This window comes from Quercus robur, chromosome 3 (genome assembly GCF_932294415.1).
Source record: "Quercus robur chromosome 3, dhQueRobu3.1, whole genome shotgun sequence".
NCBI lineage: Eukaryota > Viridiplantae > Streptophyta > Magnoliopsida > Fagales > Fagaceae > Quercus > Quercus robur.
Genome location: NC_065536.1, coordinates 25,987,429 through 26,010,717, shown reverse-complemented (window position 1 = coordinate 26,010,717; position 23,289 = coordinate 25,987,429). Strand labels below are relative to the sequence as shown.

At 42.0% G+C, this 23,289-nt stretch overlaps 2 protein-coding genes across 2 annotated transcripts; one reads left to right on the top strand and one right to left on the bottom strand.

The window, feature by feature from the left end:
* Positions 1-2,762: 2,762 nt before the first annotated feature.
* LOC126719452 (disease resistance protein At4g27190-like) lies at positions 2,763-5,567 on the bottom strand. The gene has a single exon (XM_050422001.1). It carries the CDS (start codon positions 5,565-5,567, stop codon positions 2,763-2,765), a length of 2,805 nt encoding a protein of 934 aa, XP_050277958.1.
* Positions 5,568-14,040: 8,473 nt separating this feature from the next.
* Positions 14,041-15,311, top strand: LOC126719451 (uncharacterized). Its single transcript, XM_050422000.1, has 3 exons — positions 14,041-14,216; positions 14,304-14,692; positions 14,805-15,311. Exons 2-3 carry the CDS (start codon positions 14,306-14,308, stop codon positions 15,309-15,311), a joined length of 894 nt encoding a protein of 297 aa, XP_050277957.1. The 5' UTR covers positions 14,041-14,216; positions 14,304-14,305.
* Positions 15,312-23,289: the final 7,978 nt, after the last annotated feature.

Below are 23,289 nucleotides of genomic sequence, written 5' to 3'. Positions count from 1 at the left end.
AGTGAGGAATGAGAGATAAAAGAGAAGAGAGAGAAACATAAATTTTTATTTTATTTGATGGTGTGGTTCATATTATTTTAATGAGTGGTATATAAAAATAGAAACCAGAATATTGGGTGAGTTGTAAAATAAGATTACAAAATAGATAAAATAAGTTTTGAAGGTGTCAAATGGAGACTGGTATGCATCCTCGGACGCTAGTGCTTTAGGGCCCGTTTGGTACATGTGTTAAAAATTGAAAATTATTGTTTAAAAATTTTTGTGAAAATACGTGTGGATGAAAAAGTATGTGGAAATGCGTGAAATATTGTTTAAAAACTAAAAATTGTTGTTTGAAAACACTCACCAAACACCCCCTTAACCATCCTTCAAGACTCCCATCTAGCGAGTCTTCCCACTTTATCAACAATTGATTGGTAGCCTAATATATTTCACAGTAACTCTCCCGAACATCTCCTATGTCGCATATTAGGTGAACTAGTTAATGTATACTCCACAGTCCTCCCACTATGTTGTCTTCTTGTGCACCCTTTGCTTCTCACAACTCTTTTTCTTTGAGCTTATTCTTATGCTAATTGGGCAGGGGACCTCATGGATCAACGATCCACTACTAAGTTTTTCTTTCTCCCTAGCTCTCTCTAAAGTCGTAGTAAAACAAAAAACAGTATGTCGTGACATGTTCTAGTATCGAGGCTAAATATTGTGCTCCAACTGACACAACAGTTGCATGCTCACGAAAGCATTAGGTGTGCTCATTTCCTCTAATAATTCAATCTACTATGACAATTAGAGTGTCATTTAGATTGTTGGAAGTGATATTTTCACAAACGGACCAAGTACATTGAGATCAATTGTCATCTTGTCTGGCATCACCTCCTTCAAGATTCTCTCCATCTAATCTTTGTTGCTTCTTAAGATCAGCTTGCAAACATCTATACATAGTCACATCCCACAATGCTTTCGTGATCTAATTTCCAAATTCAAGTTGGTCTCTCATCCTCCACCTTGAATTTGACTGGAGTTGTTAGTATACAAGCCCAATAGGCCCAAGCCTTTTGTATTATATATTGAGAATTTCTTCTCAATCCTAACACTAGATGTTCCTTCAGAATTTTCATGTCTCAACTTTAAAGAATTTAAAGACTAAATTAAATTTTAAACCATTAAAGTTTGAGGTTATTTTGATTTTGATCTATTAAGATTGAGATTTTTCATTTTGTTCCCTTAAATTGGATTTAATTTTCAAAATGGTCATTTCATCCATTTTCATGACTAGCTAAGTAGCTTGGCCATTACAAGAGAAAAATCATGAAACAATATTGTTTTGTTAGCACTTAATAGCGAGATCAATCACGGAGATGAACAAGAGAATCATTATTAGATTTGGAAAACTAAAATGAAATATCTCAAACTTAATAGACCAAAATCAAAACATACAATATAGAAAACATTAAAAAAAGAAAAACATATTATCAAATCACATTCCAATTATATCCTTCAACTGAATTGTTTTTTATAAACAAGAGGAATAAAAATATTAAATGATAAATATAAGATATTTTCACTACTCTTTACCTTCCATTTTGAGAGGATTATAGAATGGTGGGTTTGGATTTAAAAAAGAAAAAAAAAAATCCACTAGTGCTATTTTAATTCCTCCCACTTTTCTGCTTAATCAAACAATAGAAAATATCAAACCATCTTCTATTTTCTTCCTACATTTTTCCATCCTCTTACTTTTTTTCTCTCTACCAAACGCTTGTAGGAATTACCTTTTAGATAATTACTTATTAGGCATTTTTTCAAAAAATTAAATCACCTTACAAGCTGATCTAAACAAATTGTTTGTATTCATACGAGGTAAAATGGATACTACTTATAAACACTGAAATAAATTCGTATTAATCAAAAATTTTGGTTTTAGAGTTTAAAATGGAACAAGTAAATAGTATTTAAATTCTTATCACTATTGGTTATAAGCCTTTGCATTTCTTAATTTTATGAGTTTATAATTACTAAAATATTTAAAATTAAAAAAAAAATCACAATTTTAGATTATATATATATATATATATATATATGATATAAGCAGGTTCAAATAGTATGGCGTGATAGTTACATGTAGTCGCATATGGCCTATATATCACATTAGTCATTTATGATGCCTTTTCTTTTAGGTATAGATATAGAGATTGAACAATACAAACACCACGTAGCCGTATCATAATATTTTCTATATATATAGGCACTCAAATTCATGGAAATTGTTTTAAGAAATCCTTCTAAATATAAAAAATTTATTGTCTGAAAAAAATAGTTTAAATATAAAACAAGTAATTTTATTTAGATGGTTAGAAATTCTATTTACTAAATATGCTGTCCTGGCAATTCGCTCCCATGCCCCCTTCAACATCTGGGGAGGCACCAGCCTAAACTGCAGCTGGTAATATAACTCTATAGTTGGTTTCTGGTGTCTAATGCAAACTTGGAAATTACTAATTATATAATAAACTTTCTTCTAGAAAGTAGAATAGGAAACTAAAGGCCTAAAACTTATATGTTTTTTTTAGCTTTGCTTTATTTATTTATTTAATTTTTTTTGTCAGCCTTACTTCTATTATTTTTGGAAAGGCTGATTCTAAGCTCGAATTCGCAATGTGTCACTTATGGTAAAAGGCACTTACCATCATACTAAAGCTTGACCTTCCATTATTTACTGAATAAATGATATGAAAATTGGGTGAGATAATATCAAAACTAAATCATACCTTTTTGTCGAATAGTTCAAAAGATTCAGAATCAAAATTGAAGCAACTCAAGTTTGGTAGAAATCGTAGCTCCAAGATCCGCAATTGAGCGAACTCCATCGTATAATCTTTGGTCTCTATTTCGTGTTCACTTCGCTTCACAACTGCATCCATTTCTTTGCATTTATATATAACCATTTCTTGAAGCCGCAACATGGTCTTAGATACGTAGAAGACAAATTTTAAACTATCACAGCCTTCCACAGAGACCTTTCGTAAGTTATGAGAAAACCCCGTTTCAATGTCTCCGTAGAATATCTTTTCCAATTTAATCATATTTCTTAGAAACATCGACTCCAAGACAGGAAAGGCAATTGGTCGAAGCTCTTTGGAACAAATGATATACTGAATATCAGCATTAGTTTTTATATCAAGATACTTTAGCTTTGGGAAACCCTCACAATCTCTGTATTGAATCTTGTCCACACCCTTCATTTCACCCAAACAGAGAACTTCGCATTTCTTCAGTAGTGTTTTAATCCCATCCTCTAATTGAAAACTTCCATTAATGTTGATTTTCAATGTTGAGATTTCAAACCCAGTATTTGTCCAATCCCAGTTGTCGCCTATTAATATTTTATACCTTACCAAATTTTTGAAACACAAGGCATCTGGCACAATCCTTGCATTAGGAATATGTAAATTTAACGTGGTCAAATGGGACAAATGATTCAACTCTGATACGCTAGCATTTCCACTAGCGTTTTGTTCTTCAACCTCCCATTGCTTAAAGCTGTTTTCAATATATAATTCATTTAGCCTTTTCAACCCTGATAATGCATAAGATTCAATGACTTGTAGTTGGGAACAATTTCCCAAATCCAGTAACTGAAGGCGATGCAAATTCCCTATTTCTTTCGGTAACCATTTAACATTAGACCATGCAAGGCTAAGAACTTTGAGATCCTTCAGTTTTCCGATCACAGCTATGTTATCCAACTTGCAGCCAACCAAACACAACGTTTGTAGGTTTTGAAGGAAACGAAGTGATGAATCATGTAATGAAAGACGGATTCCATTTAAACTCAAAACACTGAGCTCTTTCATCTCTTCAAAAAACCCATTTGGGATTTGTAATGAATTCTTATGGTTGAACAAGAAGAATAATTTTAGTTGGGGACATATCAACCTTTCAAGATGCTCACTAACGTAACCATAAGGCAGTGAAAATCCAATTAAATCTTTACTTTTTGACCTTCTTTCCAAATCAAGAGCCTCTTTTACAATAAAAATAAATTTCTTTTTTGCAATCTTAATGGCAGCATCACGAGTTACATCATGCATTTTAATTGTTCCACCATCATTACCATCCAACAACAAACAACAATCTTTCAAACTTTTGATTGATGCGTTCAAACTATCTCTCGCTTGCTCCATTGTATAGGCACCTTGAAACACGCCCAAACCCACATCATATATGTCACTTGGAACGTAACCCACGCCATATCTCAACAAGTTATCAATATTTATTTCCTGATCTTCTGCATGTAAACTACACAGCAGGAACAATAACTGTTCTTCCTTACTTTCTAAATAATCGTAACTCAACTTAATAGCTGAGGACACAGCATCATGCGGTCCGTACATGCCCACTGACTTGGACTTTTGCCACTTTTGCACGGAACTACTCCAATGATCCGGGCTCTCCTTTCTCAATGCTTTGGCAACTGTTGTAATGGCAAGGGGTACACCTCCACATTCTGCAACAGCCTCATCCACCGTCTTTTGGAATTTGGGGTCGAAATTGCCCACTCCCTTCATAAACAAGGACTTTGCTTCTCCTGGTTCTAAAGGGTTGACTTTAAAAATAAAAATTTCTTCAATTTTCAAATCGTTACTTAGTACACATTGATCTCTGGATGTAAGCAATAATTTGCAACCCTTCTGATCATTCCCAAATGAAATTCCAAGGGCTTTCATGTCCAGCTCAGATCTCTTCCAAACGTCATCTAAAATTATAAGGGTCTTTTTCTCATCCTTCAACCTTTTGCAGAGTCTATCTGTTCTATCTTGATTCACTTCAAGAGTCAGACCTAAGTTTCGTGCAATTTCTTCTTGAATCTTTTCGAAGTCTGGAGTTTCAGATACAGCTGTCACAATTACCTCATCAAATAATCCTTCTTGTTTTGCTTGTTTAGCAACGTTCTTGACTAGCATAGTCTTACCCGAGCCGGCCATCCCAAAAACCCCAATCATTTCCGCTTTACCATCTTTCAATGCCCCCATAACTTTATCGCAAACTGACTCTCTTGATTTAAATTCCATATAACCTCTAGTAGATAATGCATTCTCCCTTCCCCCAACAACGTTAACTTCTTTTGTCAGATCTTTTTCTTTATATTTTTCAAGGTCGACTTTTTTCTGGCATGCTTTTTTGGAGAGACGATAACGTGATATTAAATTAGGACACCACCCATTGCAGCACATCATCTTTGCTCCATGTTCAGAGATTATTTTGTTTGCCTCTTCAATCATCTTATTAGCGCCATCACTCCACTTCTCGAGATCATCAGCATCTTCTTCCTGTAGATTCTTTTTAGCAGCCTCAATATTATGCTGCACATGACTTCTAGCCTCCTCCAGCTGCTTGATTGCTTCTCTGAGTTCGTCGATCTGAGCACTATGGTTAACCACATATTTCCGCACATGTTCAACTATTTTATCTGATTGCTCAAGGGTTTCCGCATATTTCAGCACATGTTCAACTATTTTAAATGATTGCAAAAGGGCCGCTTGAAAGGTCGCTGTAATAAATTCCATTCTTATTTCTGTTTTTTATATTACTTCTTCCCAAACTCCGCAAAAGTGGGAATTTGTGTGTAGCTGCTATCTAGAAAATAGATGAAAAGAAAGGCTTAGTAACAAAAGATGAACGAATATAAAGAAACTAAGACCAAATTAAATGATAAAAGAACCCAAGGACGTACCTCTCCTTTGGGAATGGAAAGAGCCAGTCCTCAACTAAACCGTGGGTATAAACTGGAAATCAAAAAAAACTATAGTAAATTAAAAGACCTAAACCAAGTTAATTTTAAAATGTGATTTATGATTGTTTTATTAAGAGAATATTTTTTGGGTAAAACTAAAGGGGTAAGTTGTAGTAAAGTGTGTTAAGATACTTACCAATCCTAATCACACTACGACATTTTTTTTTTTTTTTTATAAGTAAGAAAAATATATTCAAAAAACTGCTAGATGCCAAAAAACACCAGCAAAACAAAAGTACAAAAACGAGAAGAAACAAAAAGAAAAACAAAAAAAGATTAATTATAGAGAAGAAGAGAGTTAAGGAAAAAAGGAATAGAGTCACTAGAAGTGAGTCCCCAAGCCCTAGCCCAATCAAAAGGGGAACCAGCGAAGAGAGCAAGCAGTTGGTCTTCAGATCTATCCAGGTCCTCAAACGTCCGCCGATTGCGTTCCCTCCAAATGCACCACATCAAACACAGCGGAACTAGATTCCAAATGTTAGATGAATGGTTCCCCAACCAATTCCACCAACTAAACAAACAATCTTGCACCGTACGCGAGGGAACCCAAGAAATCCCAAAAGACGTAAAGACAAAACACCATAGCCGATAAGCCTTTTTACAATGTAACAACAAATGATCCACTGTCTCACCGCAGCAACGACACATAATGCACCAGTCAACGAAATCAAAGCCCCTGAGGCTTAAGATATCTCCCGTGAGGATCCTATTCCAAGCGGCTGTCCAAACAAAGAAAGAGACACGCCGAGGAGCCTTTACCTTCCAAATACCTTTCCAAGGAAAAGCAATGGAAGAAGGGCCATGTAACTTATGATAATATGAGCGGATAGTGAAATCTCCATTTTTTGTCAAGATCCATCTCAAACGATCACCATCAGTCACAGAAGGAACATAGGAAGCCAAGAATCGAAAGAAATCATCCACCACATCTGCCTCCCAATCATTAGGATCCCGAATGAAACGAACATCCCAAGTTCTCCTATCCCCTACTCCTTGACATATCAGAGATGATTCTACGGATGCCTCTTTGTTTGCAGCAAATTGTACAAGGTTGGAAAAGCCGAAAGGAGAGGGAGATCTCCGCACCACCTGTCTGACCAAAATTTCACTCTATCCCCCACCCCCACCTTATACTGGACATATTTGTTAAAAACTTCCCAACCCATCTGGATACTTCTCCACAAACCACACCCATGAATACCCCTTCCCAACTTAGAGGTCCACCCCGCCCATTCTTCCCCAAATTTCAAAGCTACCACCCTCCTCCAAAGCCTATTCTCCTCAATCCCAAAATGCCAAAGCCACTTTCCCAGTAAGGCTTTATTGAAAGTGGTCAGTTTCCTAATACCCAAACCACCGTTAGCAATAGGCAAACATACCTTATCCCAACTCAATAAATGAGTCTTAGAATCACCCCACAAGAAGTCCCTTTGTAGCTTCTCAATTTTGTTGGCCACGTGTAGGAATGGTGAACAAAGATAAGAAATAGGTGGGAAGACTAGAAAGCGTACTTTTAAGCAGTGTCAACCTACCACCTTTAGATAAATACAACTTCTTCCACCCTGCCAACTTCCGTTTAATTTTTCTCCAAAATAGGGTTTCAAATAGAAGGGGATTTATGGGACGCTCCCAACGGCATACCAAGATACGTCATTGGCAAGGCCCCAATCCTACAACCCAAAAACTCTGCCAAAGCCTGCATATTATTTACCTCCCTTATAGGAACAATCTCACTTTTAGCTACGTTAACCTTCAAACCAGTCACAGCCTGAAAACCAAGAAGCAGCAGTCGAACATGAAGGATTTGCTCCACCTTTGCATCGCAAAACAAAATAGTATCATCCACAAACAGCAAGTGGGAAATGCATTCCCCTCTATCCCTCCTACCATCCGCCTTAAAGCCACTAAGTAAACCTGCCCCCTCCATTCTCTTCACCATCCTACTAAACACCTCCATCATAACTAAAAATAACAAGGGAGATAGCGGATCACCTTGTCTCAATCCTCTAGAACTACCAAAGAAATCAGCTGGAGACCCATTAACCAAAACAGAGAACTGCACTGTCGAGATACAAGTACGAATCCAGCTACACCATTTCTCCCCAAAGCCCATTTTCTTCAACAACTTCAGAAGCACCTCCCAATTCACATTATCATAAGCTTTCTCAATATCTAACTTACAAATCACCCCCGAAATCTTACTCTTCAATCTGCTATCAACACACTCATTGGCAATGAGAACTGAATCGAGGATTTGCCTATCTCCCACAAAACTATTTTGAGATTCAGATATCAATTGATCTAACACCATTTTTAATCTATTAGCCAAGACCTTGGCCAAAATTTTATATAAACTCCCCACCAAACTAATAGGTCTGAAATCATGAATGTTGGAGGCACCATTCTTCTTAGGAATCAAAGCTATAAAGGTAGCATTAAGAGATTTCTCAAACTTACAATGCTGATGGAGCTCTTCAAAGACTACCAAAACATCTCTTTCTACTACCCTCCAGCAATGATGGAAAAATGCCATAGAAAAACCATCTGGACCTGGGGCTTTATCCCCTTCCATATCTCTAATCACTGAAAGAATCTCATCTTTCTCAAACCTCCTCTCCAACCAACCTCTCTCCGACTCCCCTATTTGGTCAAACTCCAGACCTTCCACAAAAGGTCTCCACTCTTCAGACTCTTGATAAAGGGTTTTATAGAATTAAACTACCTGAGCAGCAACTTCTGCTCCATCCTCATAGATCACCCCGTCCACTTCTAAGAAACTTAGGTGGTTAGACCTTCTATGAGAATTAACCATCTTATGAAAGAACTTAGTATTATTATCTCCCTCCTTAATGCACAACATCCTCGATTTTTGTCTCCACGAAATCTCCTCTAGAGAAAGAAGCTGCTCAACTTGCGACCTCGCTTCATTTCTCTCAACTCTCTCCGTCTTAGTGAGACCAAGAACCCCTTCCTTGGCGTCTAAAACCTCTAAAGCCCCCAATAATTCTTTCTTCCTGCGCCCAACATTGCCAAACTCTTGACGATTCCACTGAATAATGTCTTCTTTCAACGCTTTCAATTTTCTAGCAAACACAAAACTAGGTGTGCCCGAAAAAGAATGGCGATTCCACCAAGAGTCAACCCTATCAACAAACCCATCCGTCTTCAACCACATATTCTCAAATCGGAAAGGACTTTTCCCCCTCGCCATACCCCATGCCTCCAAAAGAATAGGAAAATGATCTGAAACAGTTCGTGGAAGAATACGTTGGATCACATCCGAAAAGTGATGCTCCCATTCATGAGACACTAGAGCCCTATCAATCCTAGACATAGAAGGTTGGACAGTGCCACTAGACCATGTATAACTCCCTCCCTCCAATGGCAAATCAATCAAGTTTAAATCAACAATAAATTCAGAAAACTTTTCCATAGCCGGAGTAAGTCAAGACCCACCCCTCCATTCGCTAGGAAAGCGGACAACATTAAAATCCCCAAAACAGCACCAAGGAACATTCCAAAGCTGCTGAATGTTCCAACTCATCCCATAAATCACCCTTCAAATTATTATCATTTGGGCCATACACCCTTGAACAAGCCCAAATAAACCCATCCACCACACCTTTCCACTGAATCGACACCGAAAATAAGCCCACCAGAACTTCCAAATTTTCTAAAACCCTCCTGTCCCACATAATCAAAATCCCACCAGCCATCTGATCGGCATCTAAAGCCACCCAATCTGCATACAGACAGCCCCATATACTGCAAACCAGCTGTCTATCTATACTAACCAGCTTTGTTTCTTGAAGGCAAACAATATCACACTTCCACTCACGCAACAAATTTCTCACTACCAAACGTTTCTGAGAGTCATTCAAACCTCGAACATTCCAAGAAATCATCTTCAGCTTCATAAAGACTATTAAGGCCCCACAACTCCCTCTACCTCACTAACAACACACTATCTCCCATCATAGTTAACCGTTGAGATTAGATTCCTCAACTCTCTTTTCCCTTTACCCGTGGAGGAGGCTGCTTTTTGGATAGCATTAGCTTTCTTCCGCTGCTGGTTAATAACTGCCATCTCCCTTTCTAGCCTTTGAAGATAAGCAATACACAATTTTTCATGACGATTCGCAGAAAGCCCAATCACTTTACAAAAGCCTGGGATCATGTTCTTCACCCAACTAGAAACATCCAGAGTATTTCCAATATTCAACACCTCAGAATTATTCAACAACTCAGAATCATCGTGCACTTCCATCGTCAAAGCCAGCCCCGGAGGGATAATAGTAAACAATGGGTTACAAACTGTCAAATTCTCCTCCTCACCCAAAACCGCTTCTGAGAGAGCCATTTCCTCCCGAAGCCAGCCCTATGACCCACAACTCAATATGAGCCTTGCGACGAGACGAAGATAGCTCAATGGATCCAGAATCCAAGCGAGCCAGATTGGATGAATCAACATCAAATCAAGTTGCTCCAGAGCCACAGGTAGGCCACATCCTGACTTCAGTTCCATCATCGCTAAATTGGGCTGCCCAATCTCACCATCATCCATCTGCCTGGTTCCTTTATTATCCGCCCCTTGGATCAAAAGCTCACTTCTCACACTTCCAACTTTAGCCACACTATTAACCCCAAAATCCACGAAACCCGCACTGGATAGTCCCTTAAGGCTGTCTGCCAAGGACCTGCCCTTCGAGATATGCGAATTTGCCGGGACAGTATTGCCTAGAGCCACCGCGAAGTCCTCGGAGCTCAACCCAATGGTGGGACAACCAATCTGAGCCACCACGGGTCCGTTGGAGTTAAACCCAACAGAGAGAAAGCCCTTAAACTCCATCGAAGCCACCGCAGGACCATTGGAGCAGGTCCCAACCTCCAACCCATCCACCACGGGACTGTCGGGATCTAACCCAGTCACCGTGATACTGACAGAAGCAGAGAACATGCCTTCAAACTCCAACGGAGACTCTGCAAGACCATCGATGCTGGTCCCAACCACCAACCCATCCACAGCGGGACTGTCGGGGTCTAACCCAAACACCTTGAGGTTGAGAGAGCTCCTCAAAGACACCGATGCACTGTTTCCGTCCATCTCGGCTTGAACCCAGTCCATTTGTGACCTCACTGGACCACCAACCACCTGTGTCGGCAACCCAGGGCTCGTTGGAGAAACCAGTGGGCTCTCCCCAGCCTTCTCGTGATTATCAACTGAGGGTAAAGACTCTACAAGCTTATAAGAACAATCCCCAGGCTCAAAAGTAGTTGGGCTTACGGTGGTTGGGCCTGAATTAGACTTACTAATAGTCTGGTGGGCTGCCAATGTATTAGAGCCCACACCCAGCAAACCTTTGCCAAGTTCCTTACAAGCCCTTGATACCCCCCCCACAATGCTTTTCTCCCCCTTTATTTCTTTCCCAAGAAACACGTCTCCTACCTTTCACATCAATCTCTACGATTAGACCGCTCCCAAACCTGCAAGATCTCCTTAAAGCATTCCTCTTTCCATATTCAACATTAGAATTCAAACTGAAGCTTGGTGGGATACGTTTCCTATCTTCTGCCAGATTTTGCACACCTAAGTCTAACACCACATTAATGCCCTGCTTCTTCCTAACCCCTCCTCCCGCCACCAACATATCAGGCTTACCCACCGGAAATACCCCCACCTTAACATCTGAACATCTTGGATTTAACTCCAGCAACCCCCTTGACAGATTCTGCTTCTCCACAGACTCCCCTTGAGACTTTTTTTTATCCTTCACCATGGTTTTGAAGAGTTGTGACTGAGTCACAACCCTTGGCTGCATCTGACTCTTCACGATTTCAGCAAAAGACCAAGAGGGATAAGGCCCCAACATTCTCCTTTGTGGCAGAGACACAAATTTGGCCTGACCTGAACCAACAAAAGCATGTTGGTCAAGATCCAACATCTTTCTCAGTTCAAGCCCAAATACCTTCCAGCCATTTTGTGCTTTGCCTCCAGGAACGATAACAGATCTTTTGTGCCCTCCAACTCTGAGTTCAGACACTAAAAGGAACTGACCAAAGGTATTAGAACCTCTTTGTAAAGTGTACGCAGCATCTCCTTCCTTAAACGTAAAAAACTGTTTGGGATTGACTCCGACCACCGTGTGTTCTATGTTCTTCATCAACCATACAGCTGCATTCTTGCCCATGAATACTGTCTTCATGAAGTGTTTTCCCCGTTCAAAAAAACGTAAGGAGAAAAAGTTTCCTCCTTCCTCAACCACCAATTTAAAAGGCTTAAATTCAATGAAAAAACTACGGATACCACCCATAACGCTGACAACAAGTTAATCTACACTAAAAATGGATGACTAAACTCTGTAAGGGATGTGAAACATGAAACAAGGAAGGAAACTCTCTCTAAACTCTCTCTACCTATTGCTCAAACTCTTAATCACACTACTACATGACGCTACCAGGTTTGCTCTAATACCATTTGTAACGACTGAAGTAAAGCACTAGCCATATCAGCAGTTATTCCCGAAAAAGACTAGTCCAATTACAAATGGAGCTCCCTCGTAATCACTTGTATATCTAAGATCCACCTAATAACACCCGATTTAGGACTTACCAGGTTTAGCCTACCACGTTTGCTCTAATTCCATTTGTAACGACTGGTGTAAAGCACTACCCATATCTGCAATTATTCCCCAAAAAGACTAGTCAAATTACAAATACTCTTCCTAATTAAGTGTGACTTGTGTCTTGCAAAGTGTATGTCAACTTGTTAATATTTTGAAATAAAATTTTTATTGTAATCTCTTTATTAGCACGTGTTGTCCTCTATTTTGGTATCAGAGCTTCCGCTAACTCAACAATCTAGTATCAGTAGTTCCGCTAGTTCAACAATTTGGTACCAAAATGAGGCAATCAGAGACCGTGTTTGTGGTGTCTAAGACAGTATTTTTTTAAGGTACTTATTTTGCTTGTGTACAACCTAGAACTGTGAAGCTCATGGTCTGGCACCAAGCTTACTTGATGGTGTGAGAGATTTCAGCAATTCATAATCACAGACATCCTCAGTTTTCTTCCTAACTTCCAGGTACGCCCACCCCATTTTACGCTTTTCTTTCCTTTTCAGTTTTCCCTTGCATTTGTGTCACTTGAATTCTTTTTCCTTTTCTGTACTGGTTTCTCTTCTCACTGAGTGGTGGGGTTAGTTTTTTTTCTTTTTCTCTCCTTTAATGGTGGACACCTTCGAAGTTAGGCGTAGCTTCCCTTCCGTAGCCTTTCTCCTTGCCCGCCTAGGTTCCTTGGTAGAGCTTTCTGGTGACCTATTGGGTGCGCCTTCCCTCGCCGGTTCGTACCCAGTGGTGGAGGAATTTGTTAATAAGGGTTCTGGGTTAGGTTCGGCGTTGGGTGTTTTATACCCCCTTCTGTTGGAGTCTCAAGCTTGGTTCCGGTCTATTAGAGGGCAACTAAGAGGGGAAAATATGGGTTTAGAAGAAGGGTTAGGTGATCTAGAGAGGGGTTCGTCCTCAAATGTGGTTGAGGAAGAGACCGGGATCGTCGCTATAACCACCACTCCTTCCCGTGCTCCTTCGTCCTCCCATTCCCCTGTTCTGGCGACGGCCCGTCGATTTCATGCCCTGAAGGAAAATTGCTCCTTAAAAGTTGAGGTTTTTAGTAAGTTTAAGGACAGATTTCAATTTCCAAAGGGAACTAGGGCTCGTCTACCCAGGAAGGGCGAAAAAGCTTGTGCCTTTGCCCACGGAGAAGTTTGTTTTTACGAGGCAGCTTTTTCGTGTGGCCTCCGATTCCCCGTCCATCCATTCATAATGGAGCTTCTTTACCATTTTAACCTTGCACCGGGGCAACTTATGCCTAACTCTTGGAGAATAGTGATTAGCTGCATGGTGATCTGGACGACCATTGCTGACGGGGATATGATCTCTTAATGAGTTTGTCTACTTGTATCGTCTGAAAGAGTCCAGGGAGTTTGGGTACTACGAGTTCGTCCCTTGGTCTAGGAAGGCCCGTCTGGTAGCTGACCTTCCGTCGTCCTTTCGCTACTGGAAGTCAAGATACTTCTTTGTATCTGGGGACGGTTGGGAGACGTTGCCTGACGATCTGTGGGGGAATGTCCCTAGGTTGCTGCGACGATGGGAGACCCCGTTGATTGGTGCGTGTCTCCCAATGTTGTTGGGCCCTTTTTTTTTTTTTTTTTTTTTTTAGCTTGTGTCTTGACGTCGTCCTTTTGCAGTGAAAGACCGTCCGGAGCTAGAGGCCAGGTTTGCCAAGCGAGTGCAGGCTGCTCTTGAATACGCCAGGACGATAGAAGATTTTGGAGAGCTGATTGATCCGCGAACCTTGGCTCGTCACTGCCTGGGGCCAGAACCTTCACTTTACGTTCTCAGTACTCTTGACCGTGAAGAGAGAAAACGTAAGTTGCATTTCACGCTTTTTCTTTGTGTTTGCTTGCATTCTTTTTACTCGTCCTTACGCCTCTTTTTTTATTCGTCCTTGGTAGAAATGACGTCAAAATTCAACAAGGAGATGTATGCTAAAATCAAGGGCAAAAAGAATGAGCCCCTTTCCAGCATAGGCCAGAAGCGGCTGAGGATCACGGATAGGGAGAAGGAGAAAGAGGTAGTGGAGAGAGGGTCGTCCACACCTACCCTTGATCTGGACGAAGGTCTGGTTGCATCTCCTGGAGTTTCAATCGAGGAGGTTGCTCGTCCCTCGAAGAAGCAGAAAGCTGCTAGCAAGGGAAAAGGGAAAGCTGATGCCAGCGTTTGGTCAGATGCAGGGACGGCCATGGACCGTGCTACCGAGCTCTTTACCCCTGCTGAGATGAGGGAAGTTACGAGCATTCCTTCACACGAGATGGTGAGCCGCCACGTCCACAAACTCGTGCAGGTGAATCGTCATACATCTTTTTTTTTTTTTTTTTTTTTTTTTTTTTTTTTCGTTTTTCATCTTTGTTGTTTTTTATTGAGCTAACTTTTATTAACTTTGTATTCGTCCATAGGTGTTGGGGGAGACCATGCACATCACCACTCAGTACCTGGCAAATGAGGAGAAGGCCGTCGTGGCCAACTCGAAGGTAGACGCTTTGGAGGCTGAAGCTTCTGGTTTGCGCAAGGACTTGATCACAACTATGGACTCTCTCAACGCTTCTAAGGAGCAAGTCCGCGTGCTAACGGAGGAGCTGGATTCTGAGAGACAAACCGTGAAGCAGAAGGACGAACTTCTAGCGACGGCTGCTCAGAAGATGAAGGTTGCAGTAGCCAAAGCCGTCACTGCCTTCCAATCCTCTGAAGAATACAACACCCTTCTCTTCCAGTGGTACTTTAAAGGGTTCGAGCTGCTGCGAAGGTATCTCATCAAGCATGGTCCTGCCGTGAGCCTTGACGATCTGGACTTTGAAGCCGTTGATAAGGAGATTGAGGAGGACGAGGCGGCTCAAACAGGAGCGTCCACCGGCGTCGAACCACCTCAGGCTACCCAGGACGATGAAATTCCCCCTTCAGCCTAGTTTGCCTTAAGGAAATTTCCATTTTTTTTTTTTTTTTTTTTTTTTTTTATGCACCAAGTGAAGAACAGCAGTTGTTTGGATGCCCCTCCTGTTTTTGGGGCCCCTTTTTGAACAATCTAACTTTACATTTGAATTTATAAATGTCTGTGCTTGCTCTTTTGATTTTTGGAAATGTTTCCCATTACCTGACTTTTTGGTCGTCCTGTATGGATAAAATTGTGTTGATCAATTTGAAGGGTTTGTCCCTCTTGCTCTTCTGTACAGATGAGACCATGTTGTGCGATGTACATGGACATCGAGGGAATTTAGCCTTAGAGGCGACGTCCATCTCTTTAAGGAACTTTTGTCGTCGTGGTGCTTCGATGTAATTCGTCCATAGAATTTTGTCGTCATTATTCTTTAGACGACGTAATTTCGTTCATGATTTGTATCCATTGAGGACGTAATTTAGCTTTCAGGGTCGACGCACATCCATTATCGTCACTAAGCAATGTACGTCCATTTAAGGAATTTTATCGCCATTAAGCTTTTTAGGGACGATGTACATCCATTTAAGGAATTTTATCGCCATTAAGCTTTTTAGGGACGATGTACATCCATTTAAGGAATTTTATCGCCATTAAGCTTTTTTAGGGACGATGTACATCCATTTAAGGAATTTTATCGCCATTAAGCTTTTTAGGGACGATGTACATCCATTTAAGGAATTTTATCGCCATTTAGCTTTTTAGGGACGAGGTACATCCATTTAAGGAATTTTATCGTCATTAAGCTTTTTTAGGGACGATGTACATCCATTTAAGGAATTTTATCGCCATTAAGCTTTTTAGGGACGATGTACATCCATTTAAGGAATTTTATCGCCATTAAGCTTTTTAGGGACGATCGCCTGTGCTTATCTTTGGAAACAGTGATGAATGACTTGCTCGATAATATTCAAAGGATGCTGGATAATACTTATAACTCGAACAATTGCTTACATAAGATAGAAGTATCAAATTGGTTTTACAATGAAGTTTATGGTTCCTTTTCGTAATACCTCTTTAGATGCTCAACGTTCCATGGACGAGGTAGTCTTTTCCCTTCTGAATCCTCCAGGTGATAGCTGCCCTGACGCGAATAATGGACGACTCTGTAGGGTCCTTCCCAGGACGGTCCCAACTTACCATGTGCTGGGTCCTTTGTGGCAGGGGTGACTTTTCTAAGGACGAGGTCACCAATGTTGAATCTTCTTAGCTTCACTCTTTGATTATAATATTCTGCTATCTTCTGCTGGTACTTCGCCATTTTCTCAGCTGCCTGATCTCTGATCTCGTCCAGGCTGTCTAAGTTTTCCTTCAATTGGTTCTCATTGGTTTGTTCGTCAAAAAATTCCCTCCTCAAGCTTGTGAGACCAACTTCGACTGGTATGACTGCTTCTGTGCCATATGTTAGACTGAATGGTGTTTCTCCAGTTGGTGTCCGTACTGTCGTCCTGTATGCCCATAGGGCGCCTGGTAGTTCCTCAGGCCACATTCCTTTTGCCCCCACCAATCGGGACTTGATGATCTTCAGCAGGGTCCGGTTGGTTACTTCCGTCTGTCCATTGGCCTGGGGATGCCCTGGTGATGAATACTTATTTTTGATACCTAAGTTCGAGCAAAATGACCTGAAGCTTTGGCTGTCGAACTGACGACCGTTGTCTGATATGATCGTCCTTGGTATACCAAACCTGCAAACAATATTTTTCCAAACAAAATTTTGTACCTTTGCTTCGGTGATTGTCGCCAGAGCTTCTGCCTCCACCCATTTTGTGAAGTAGTCGATGGCGACGAGCAGAAACTTCACCTGTCTCTTTGCCTGAGGTAAGGGACCCATAATGTCGATCCCCCATTGCGCAAATGGCCAGGGAGATGATATTGTGGTCATCTTCTCTCCGGGGATTCTTTGAACATTCCCATACCTCTGGCAACTGTCACACGTCTTCACAAAGTCAGCTGCGTCTTGTTGCATTGTTGGCCAAAAGTAGCCAGCTCTCATGATGTTTCTGGCGAGAGACTTTGCCCCCGCGTGATCTCCGCAGATCCCACCATGCACTTCTTCAAGGATGTACCTGGCTTCCTCCTTTTCAACACATCTCAAATACGGCTGAGAGTAGCCTCTTTTATAAAGTTCGTCATTAAGTATCGTGAATCTGGCTGCTCGTTTTCTGATCTTTTTAGCTTCCTCTGGATCATCCGGTAGTCGTCCTTCTTGAAGGAAGGTGATTATCGGATTTGTCCATCCACTGTCTGTGTGGACGGTGGAAATCTGAAGTTCCAGTATGCTGGGATGGTTCTGTTCTTCCATCCTCCAATCGGACTTCTTACCTCCACTGTCCGTTGAGGCACTTCGGGCCACCTCATCAGCTTCTGTGTTCTGTTCTCTGGGGATTTGGACGAACTCTGCGTATTTGAAGGAACTGATCAATTGGTTTGTCAGCTTGAGGTATTTCTGCATCCTTGTTTCCTTTGCCTCGTACTCCCCTCTTACTTGTCCAATGACGAGTTGGGAATCGCTCCTGAGCACAACATTCTCAGCTCCTAGTGCTCGAGCCACTCTTAACCCTGCCAGCAGTGCCTCATATTCTGCTTCATTATTGGTCACCGGGAACTTAAGTTGGACTCCATACTTGATAACATTCTTTTCGGGAGAAGTGAGGACGATGCCGGCTCCGCCTCCGTGTTGGGTGGACGATCCATCAGTATTAACTGTCCAAATGTTCTCTACGTTTTCAGGGACGGTGAACTCTGCTATAAAATCTGCTAGTGCCTGTGCTTTTATTGCCACCCTTGGACGATACTTTATGTCGAACTGGCTGAGCTCGACTGCCCACTGCACCATTCTTCCTGCTGCTTCTGGTTTGTTCATTGCCTTTTTAATGGGCTGATCCGTCATCACGACGATGGGATTGGCTTGAAAATACAGACGGAGTTTCCTTGAGACCATAATCAGGGCGAAGGTGATCTTCTCCATACGCGGGTACCGTGCCTCGGCGCCCTGGAAGGCCTGGCTAACGTAATACACAGGAAGTTGTAAACCACCATCTTCTCTAATCAACGCCGCGCTGACAGCTGTGGTTGAGACGGCTAAGTACAGGAATAGCTCTTCACCTTCTTTGGACGGGCTCAGGAGGGGCGGGTTGCTAAGATAACTTTTTAGCTCTTGGAAGGCCGCTTCGCATTCCTCCGTCCATGAAAACGCTTTCTTCAAAGTTTTGAAGAACGGAAGGCATTTGTCCGTTGCCTTCGAGACGAACCGGTTGAGGGCCGCAATTCTCCCTGTCAGGGACTGCACTTCTTTGACCGTCCTGGGTGAAGACATTTCCAGGATGGCCCTGACCTTCTCGGGATTTGCTTCAATCCCTCTCTGTGATACTACAAACCCGAGAAACTTTCCCGAGAAAACCCCAAAGGCACATTTGGACGGGTTTAGTTTCATGCTATATCGTCTGAGAGTGTTGAACGTTTCTCTGAGGTCGTCCAGATGGTTTTCTTCTTCCTTGCTCTTGACGAGCATATCATCAACGTAAACCTCCACATTTCTCCCGATTTGCTTCTCGAACATCTGATTCACCAATCTTTGATAGGTGGCCCCTGCATTCTTGAGCCCAAAAGGCATGACTCGATAGCAGTAGAGTCCCTGGCTGGTGATAAAAGTGGTCTTCTCTTGGTCTTCTTCGGCCATCTGTATCTGGTTATATCCTGAAAACGCGTCCATAAATGTGAGAAGTTTGTGTCCTGCTGTGGAGTCTACTAGCTGGTCGATTCTGGGCAGCGGGAAGCTATCTTTTGGGCATGCTTGGTTCAGGTCTGTAAAGTCGACACACATCCTCCACTTCCCATTTGACTTTTTGACCATGACTACGTTGGCCAACCATTCTGGATAGTGAACTTCTCGGATAAATCTTGCTGCAAGCAACTTATTTACCTCGTCCATTACTGCCTTATTTCGCTCGGGAGCAAATACTCTCCTTTTCTGCTGGACAGGTTTCTTTTCGGGATCAACATTCAGATGGTGCTGGATGAGGCTTGCTGGGATTCCTGACATATCCCTGTGACTCCAGGCGAAAATGTCGAGGTTGCTCTTCAGAAAGCTGACGATTTCGTCTTTCGTCTTTTGGCTCATGCTCGTCCCTATTTGGGTCGTCCTTGGAGGGTTCCCTTCAGCCAGATCTATCGTTTCAAGTTTCTCCATAATTTCTGGTGTCTTCTCCTCAATCGTCCACGTATGGTTTTCCTTTGAGGCCAGGACGGCATGGTAGCATTCCCTGGCCAGCACTTGATCACCCTTAATCTCCCCGATTCCATGCTCTGTTGGGAACTTCACCTTTAGGCAGTATGTGGAGATAGCAGCTTTCCAACGATTAAGCATTGGTCTGCCAATGATCACATTGTAGGACGAGGGTGAGTCTACTATTAGAAAATTGTGCTGGTTGGTTACCTGAAGGGGATATGACCCGGCTGTAATTGTTAACGTCGTGATTCCTCTGGGGTACACTTTGTCTCCGCTGAAGCTGACTAGGGGAGACTCAAAAGGACGAAGTCTTTTTGGGTCCAGCTTTAGTTGTTGGAAAGCAGGAAGATAGATTATATCTGCAGAACTTCCGCTGTCGACCAGGACTCTTCGCGTGTTGAACCCCTCGATCATGATCATAATGACGAGTGGATCATCATGGGGCTGCTTCACACTTCTGGCATCCTCCTCAGAAAAATGCAAGTCTTCACTGATGCGTCTTTGCTTTGACGGTGGTACACTGTGGACGCTGTTTACCTGTCTTTGGTATGACTTCCTGAGAGACTTGAATGACCCTCCGGCGGTTGGTCCCCCGGCGATGGTTTTTATTTCCCCTAGCGCATTCTGTGGACGAGGTTGGGGGCGATCTTCGTCTCTTCGTGCATTCACTGGCTGGCTCTTCTGTCCGTACCTGCTGAAATCCCCCCTTTTTACATACTGTTGTAGCTTCCCATTACGGATGAGCTCTTCAATCTGCTCTTTCAGGTCCCTGCAGTCCTCCGTGTAGTGCCCATGATCTTTATGGAAACGGCAGTATTTCCTCTTATCGCGTAATCCAGGTGCTAACTGGAGTGGTTTTGGCCACTTTAGGGATGGTTCGTCCCTTATTTCTGTTAGAATTTGATCTACGGGCATCGCCAGCGGGGTGAACTTTGACGGACGAGGGTTTTTATCGTCCCTTCTTCGATCGTCATTTCTCCTGTCATGACATTCTCGTTTTAGCCCTCTTCGATCGTCCTCCTTTTCCTTCTTCTTTTCCCTGCTCTTATCTGCTCCATCAATAGCTGCCAAAGCTTCCTCCGCGTTCATGTACTTCTGAGCCTTTAACAGTGTCTCGGCCATCGTCTTAGGGGGGTTTTTTGCCAAGGATGCTACAAAATCCCTGGACTTCAATCCTGCTTTGAAGGTTGTGAGATGTACCTTGTCATCCGTCTCATCTATTTCCAACATTCCTCGGGTGAAGCGTGTCACGTAGGACCTCAGTGGTTCCTTCTCTCCTTGTTTGATGGTAAGTAAGTGGTCGGCAGTTCTCTTTGGTCGCTGCCCCCCCACGAAGTGACGGACAAAGGAGTTGCTCAACTGTTCGAAATTGTCGATGGACGATGTTGGCAACTTGTTGAACCATTCCCTGGCTGCTCCTTTGAGGGTCGTAGGGAATGAGCGACAGAAGATCTCGTCAGGTGGCTGTTGGAGGCCTAAGGTCGTCCTGAAGGTATTCAGGTGATCCAAGGGGTCTTTCAGCCCGTCGAAAGGTTCTAGTTGTGGTAGACGGAATTTGGAGGGTACAGGGCACTCCTGGACAGCTATGGTAAAGGGCGAATCCGTCTTCCGGACGATTCTCTCCAAACTTTGGTCCGTCTTTCCTTTTATGGCGTTTCTTAGCTCGTCCATCTCTTTCCTCATTTCTCTCAATAGGTCCGAACTTGCTTCCTCTGGAGTACTTTTCCGCCTTCTGTTGCTGTCTTCATCGTCTCCCCTATCCGCACGATTGCTTTCTTGTAGTAGTCGTTGTTTCATTTCTTGGTTCTGTCTTGTGAGTTCTTCCACGGTTGCTGACAGCGACTGGACTTGTAGGGCCAGCGCAGCAGGGTCTGGGTTTGTACTAGATTCCATTTGGACTGGGGACAGATTACGTTTATCGTCGTTCCCACAGACGGCGCCAAACTGATGATGATTTGATCGTCAGTTGATTTATGATCGTCCAGATGAAACTGTTCCTCGCCAGACCAATCTTCTGCAACTCGTGAACGAACGAAAGGAAGTAGTTTGCCGGCGTTGTGCCTGCAAAAAGGTCTCCGATGCCAAAGTCAGGAAGATTGACAAAGGAGAACAATGGGAGTAATTTTCTAGAGTGTTTTCTTACCCTGCCCCTCTCGGGGTTTAGCTCTTTTATATGTGTGTTTGCAGGTCCTTTCTTCTAGCCGTTGGTGGAGTCTTGATGGAGGCTTTAATCTAGCCTGGTAACGTCTTTGCTGGGTGTTAATGATGAGCTGCCATTCCCAACGGTCTGAAGATTGATTAATGTCTTGTAACCGCTCCGCGAAGAGTGGGAACGAGTGTCCGGATGTTTGAGCGACAACCTTCTCTCTTGGGACGATTTTATCAAGATCGTCCCTATCTTGCCTTGTGTGGACGATTACCATTTTAGTCGGGCGTATCAGTACATGTCCTTTTATCATTTGCGACAAGTAAATCTTGGAAACTATGGCAGTGGCAGATAGATGTAAAGAATGCTTTCCTGCGTGGAGAATTGGATCGACAAAATTACATAGAGCAACCGAGGGGATTTAAGAGCAAAGCCCAACCAGACTATGTCCGTAAGTTATGGAAAGCACTTTATGGGTTGAAACAAGCGCCAAGAACATGGTATGGAGACTAAGGTGGAATTGAGAAAAAGTCAGTCTTGAGGGGGGAGTGTTAAAAAACAAACACTACCTCTCTCTAGAAATTTCTAGAGTTTCTTTCTTAATCTCTTACTCTCCGGAATTCTCTACATATTTCTAGAGTCCTTTTACAAGTTAAACTTCTGCCACAATTTGTCTAGAAGTTCGAGAAGCTGCCTTGAGAAAGAAATAAGAAAGGGGGCTGTACCGACCTCCAATTAGTATAAATATGAACCATGGTTCTAACTTGTAGTGTGTGTCCTAAACCCTAAACACCAAGTCAAGAAAGTCTTCCTAGTGACAGTAGGTGTCTAAAGAAGTGAGGTGTGTGCAAGTATATTTATGTGAGTTGATGTGTTATGTAAAAGGTCAAGTGGTGGAGAAGTGCAAAGGCAAAAATAAAGTTGCCGCGTGTCTAAGTGTGACTTGTGTCTTGCAAAGTGTCTTGTCAACATTTTGTTTCGGTAATAATATTTTTTAGAAAATGAGTCATTTTTCAAAAAGTATTTTCTATAAAATTATCTCATTTTCTTATGTTTGGAAGCAACCTTCTAACTTCACTTATTTAGGTTGTTGTGAGATAGAGTTGTTTTCCAAAAAAAAAAAAAAAATGGTGCAAAACAATCTCTAAAATAAGCCATACTTTTTCTGTTAATCAAAGATAGTTTTCCGTTGACTTATTTTTTATGATGTTACCAAACACTAGAAAACTATCTTAACACAAAATTTTCTATCAAAACAAACAAAGCGTAAAATAAAAGTTGAGTAGTTCTAGTACCACATAAATTGTCACAATTTTTACCACACCTATCTTACATGTCAGACAATGACTAGTTGCATATCACTTTCACATAGACCCACCACTTTTTCTCCACCATTCACTAGCAGCCACATGGATAGTTGGCACAAGTTGTGCCATTTTATGTGCTCTTAGAATTTTTCATAAAAGTTTTATTGTAATCTCTTTACACATGTTCTCTATTTTGGTACCAGAACTTCAGCTAACTCAACAATCTGGTATAATAGTTTCCGCTAATTCAACACGGTAGTTGCATGAGCAT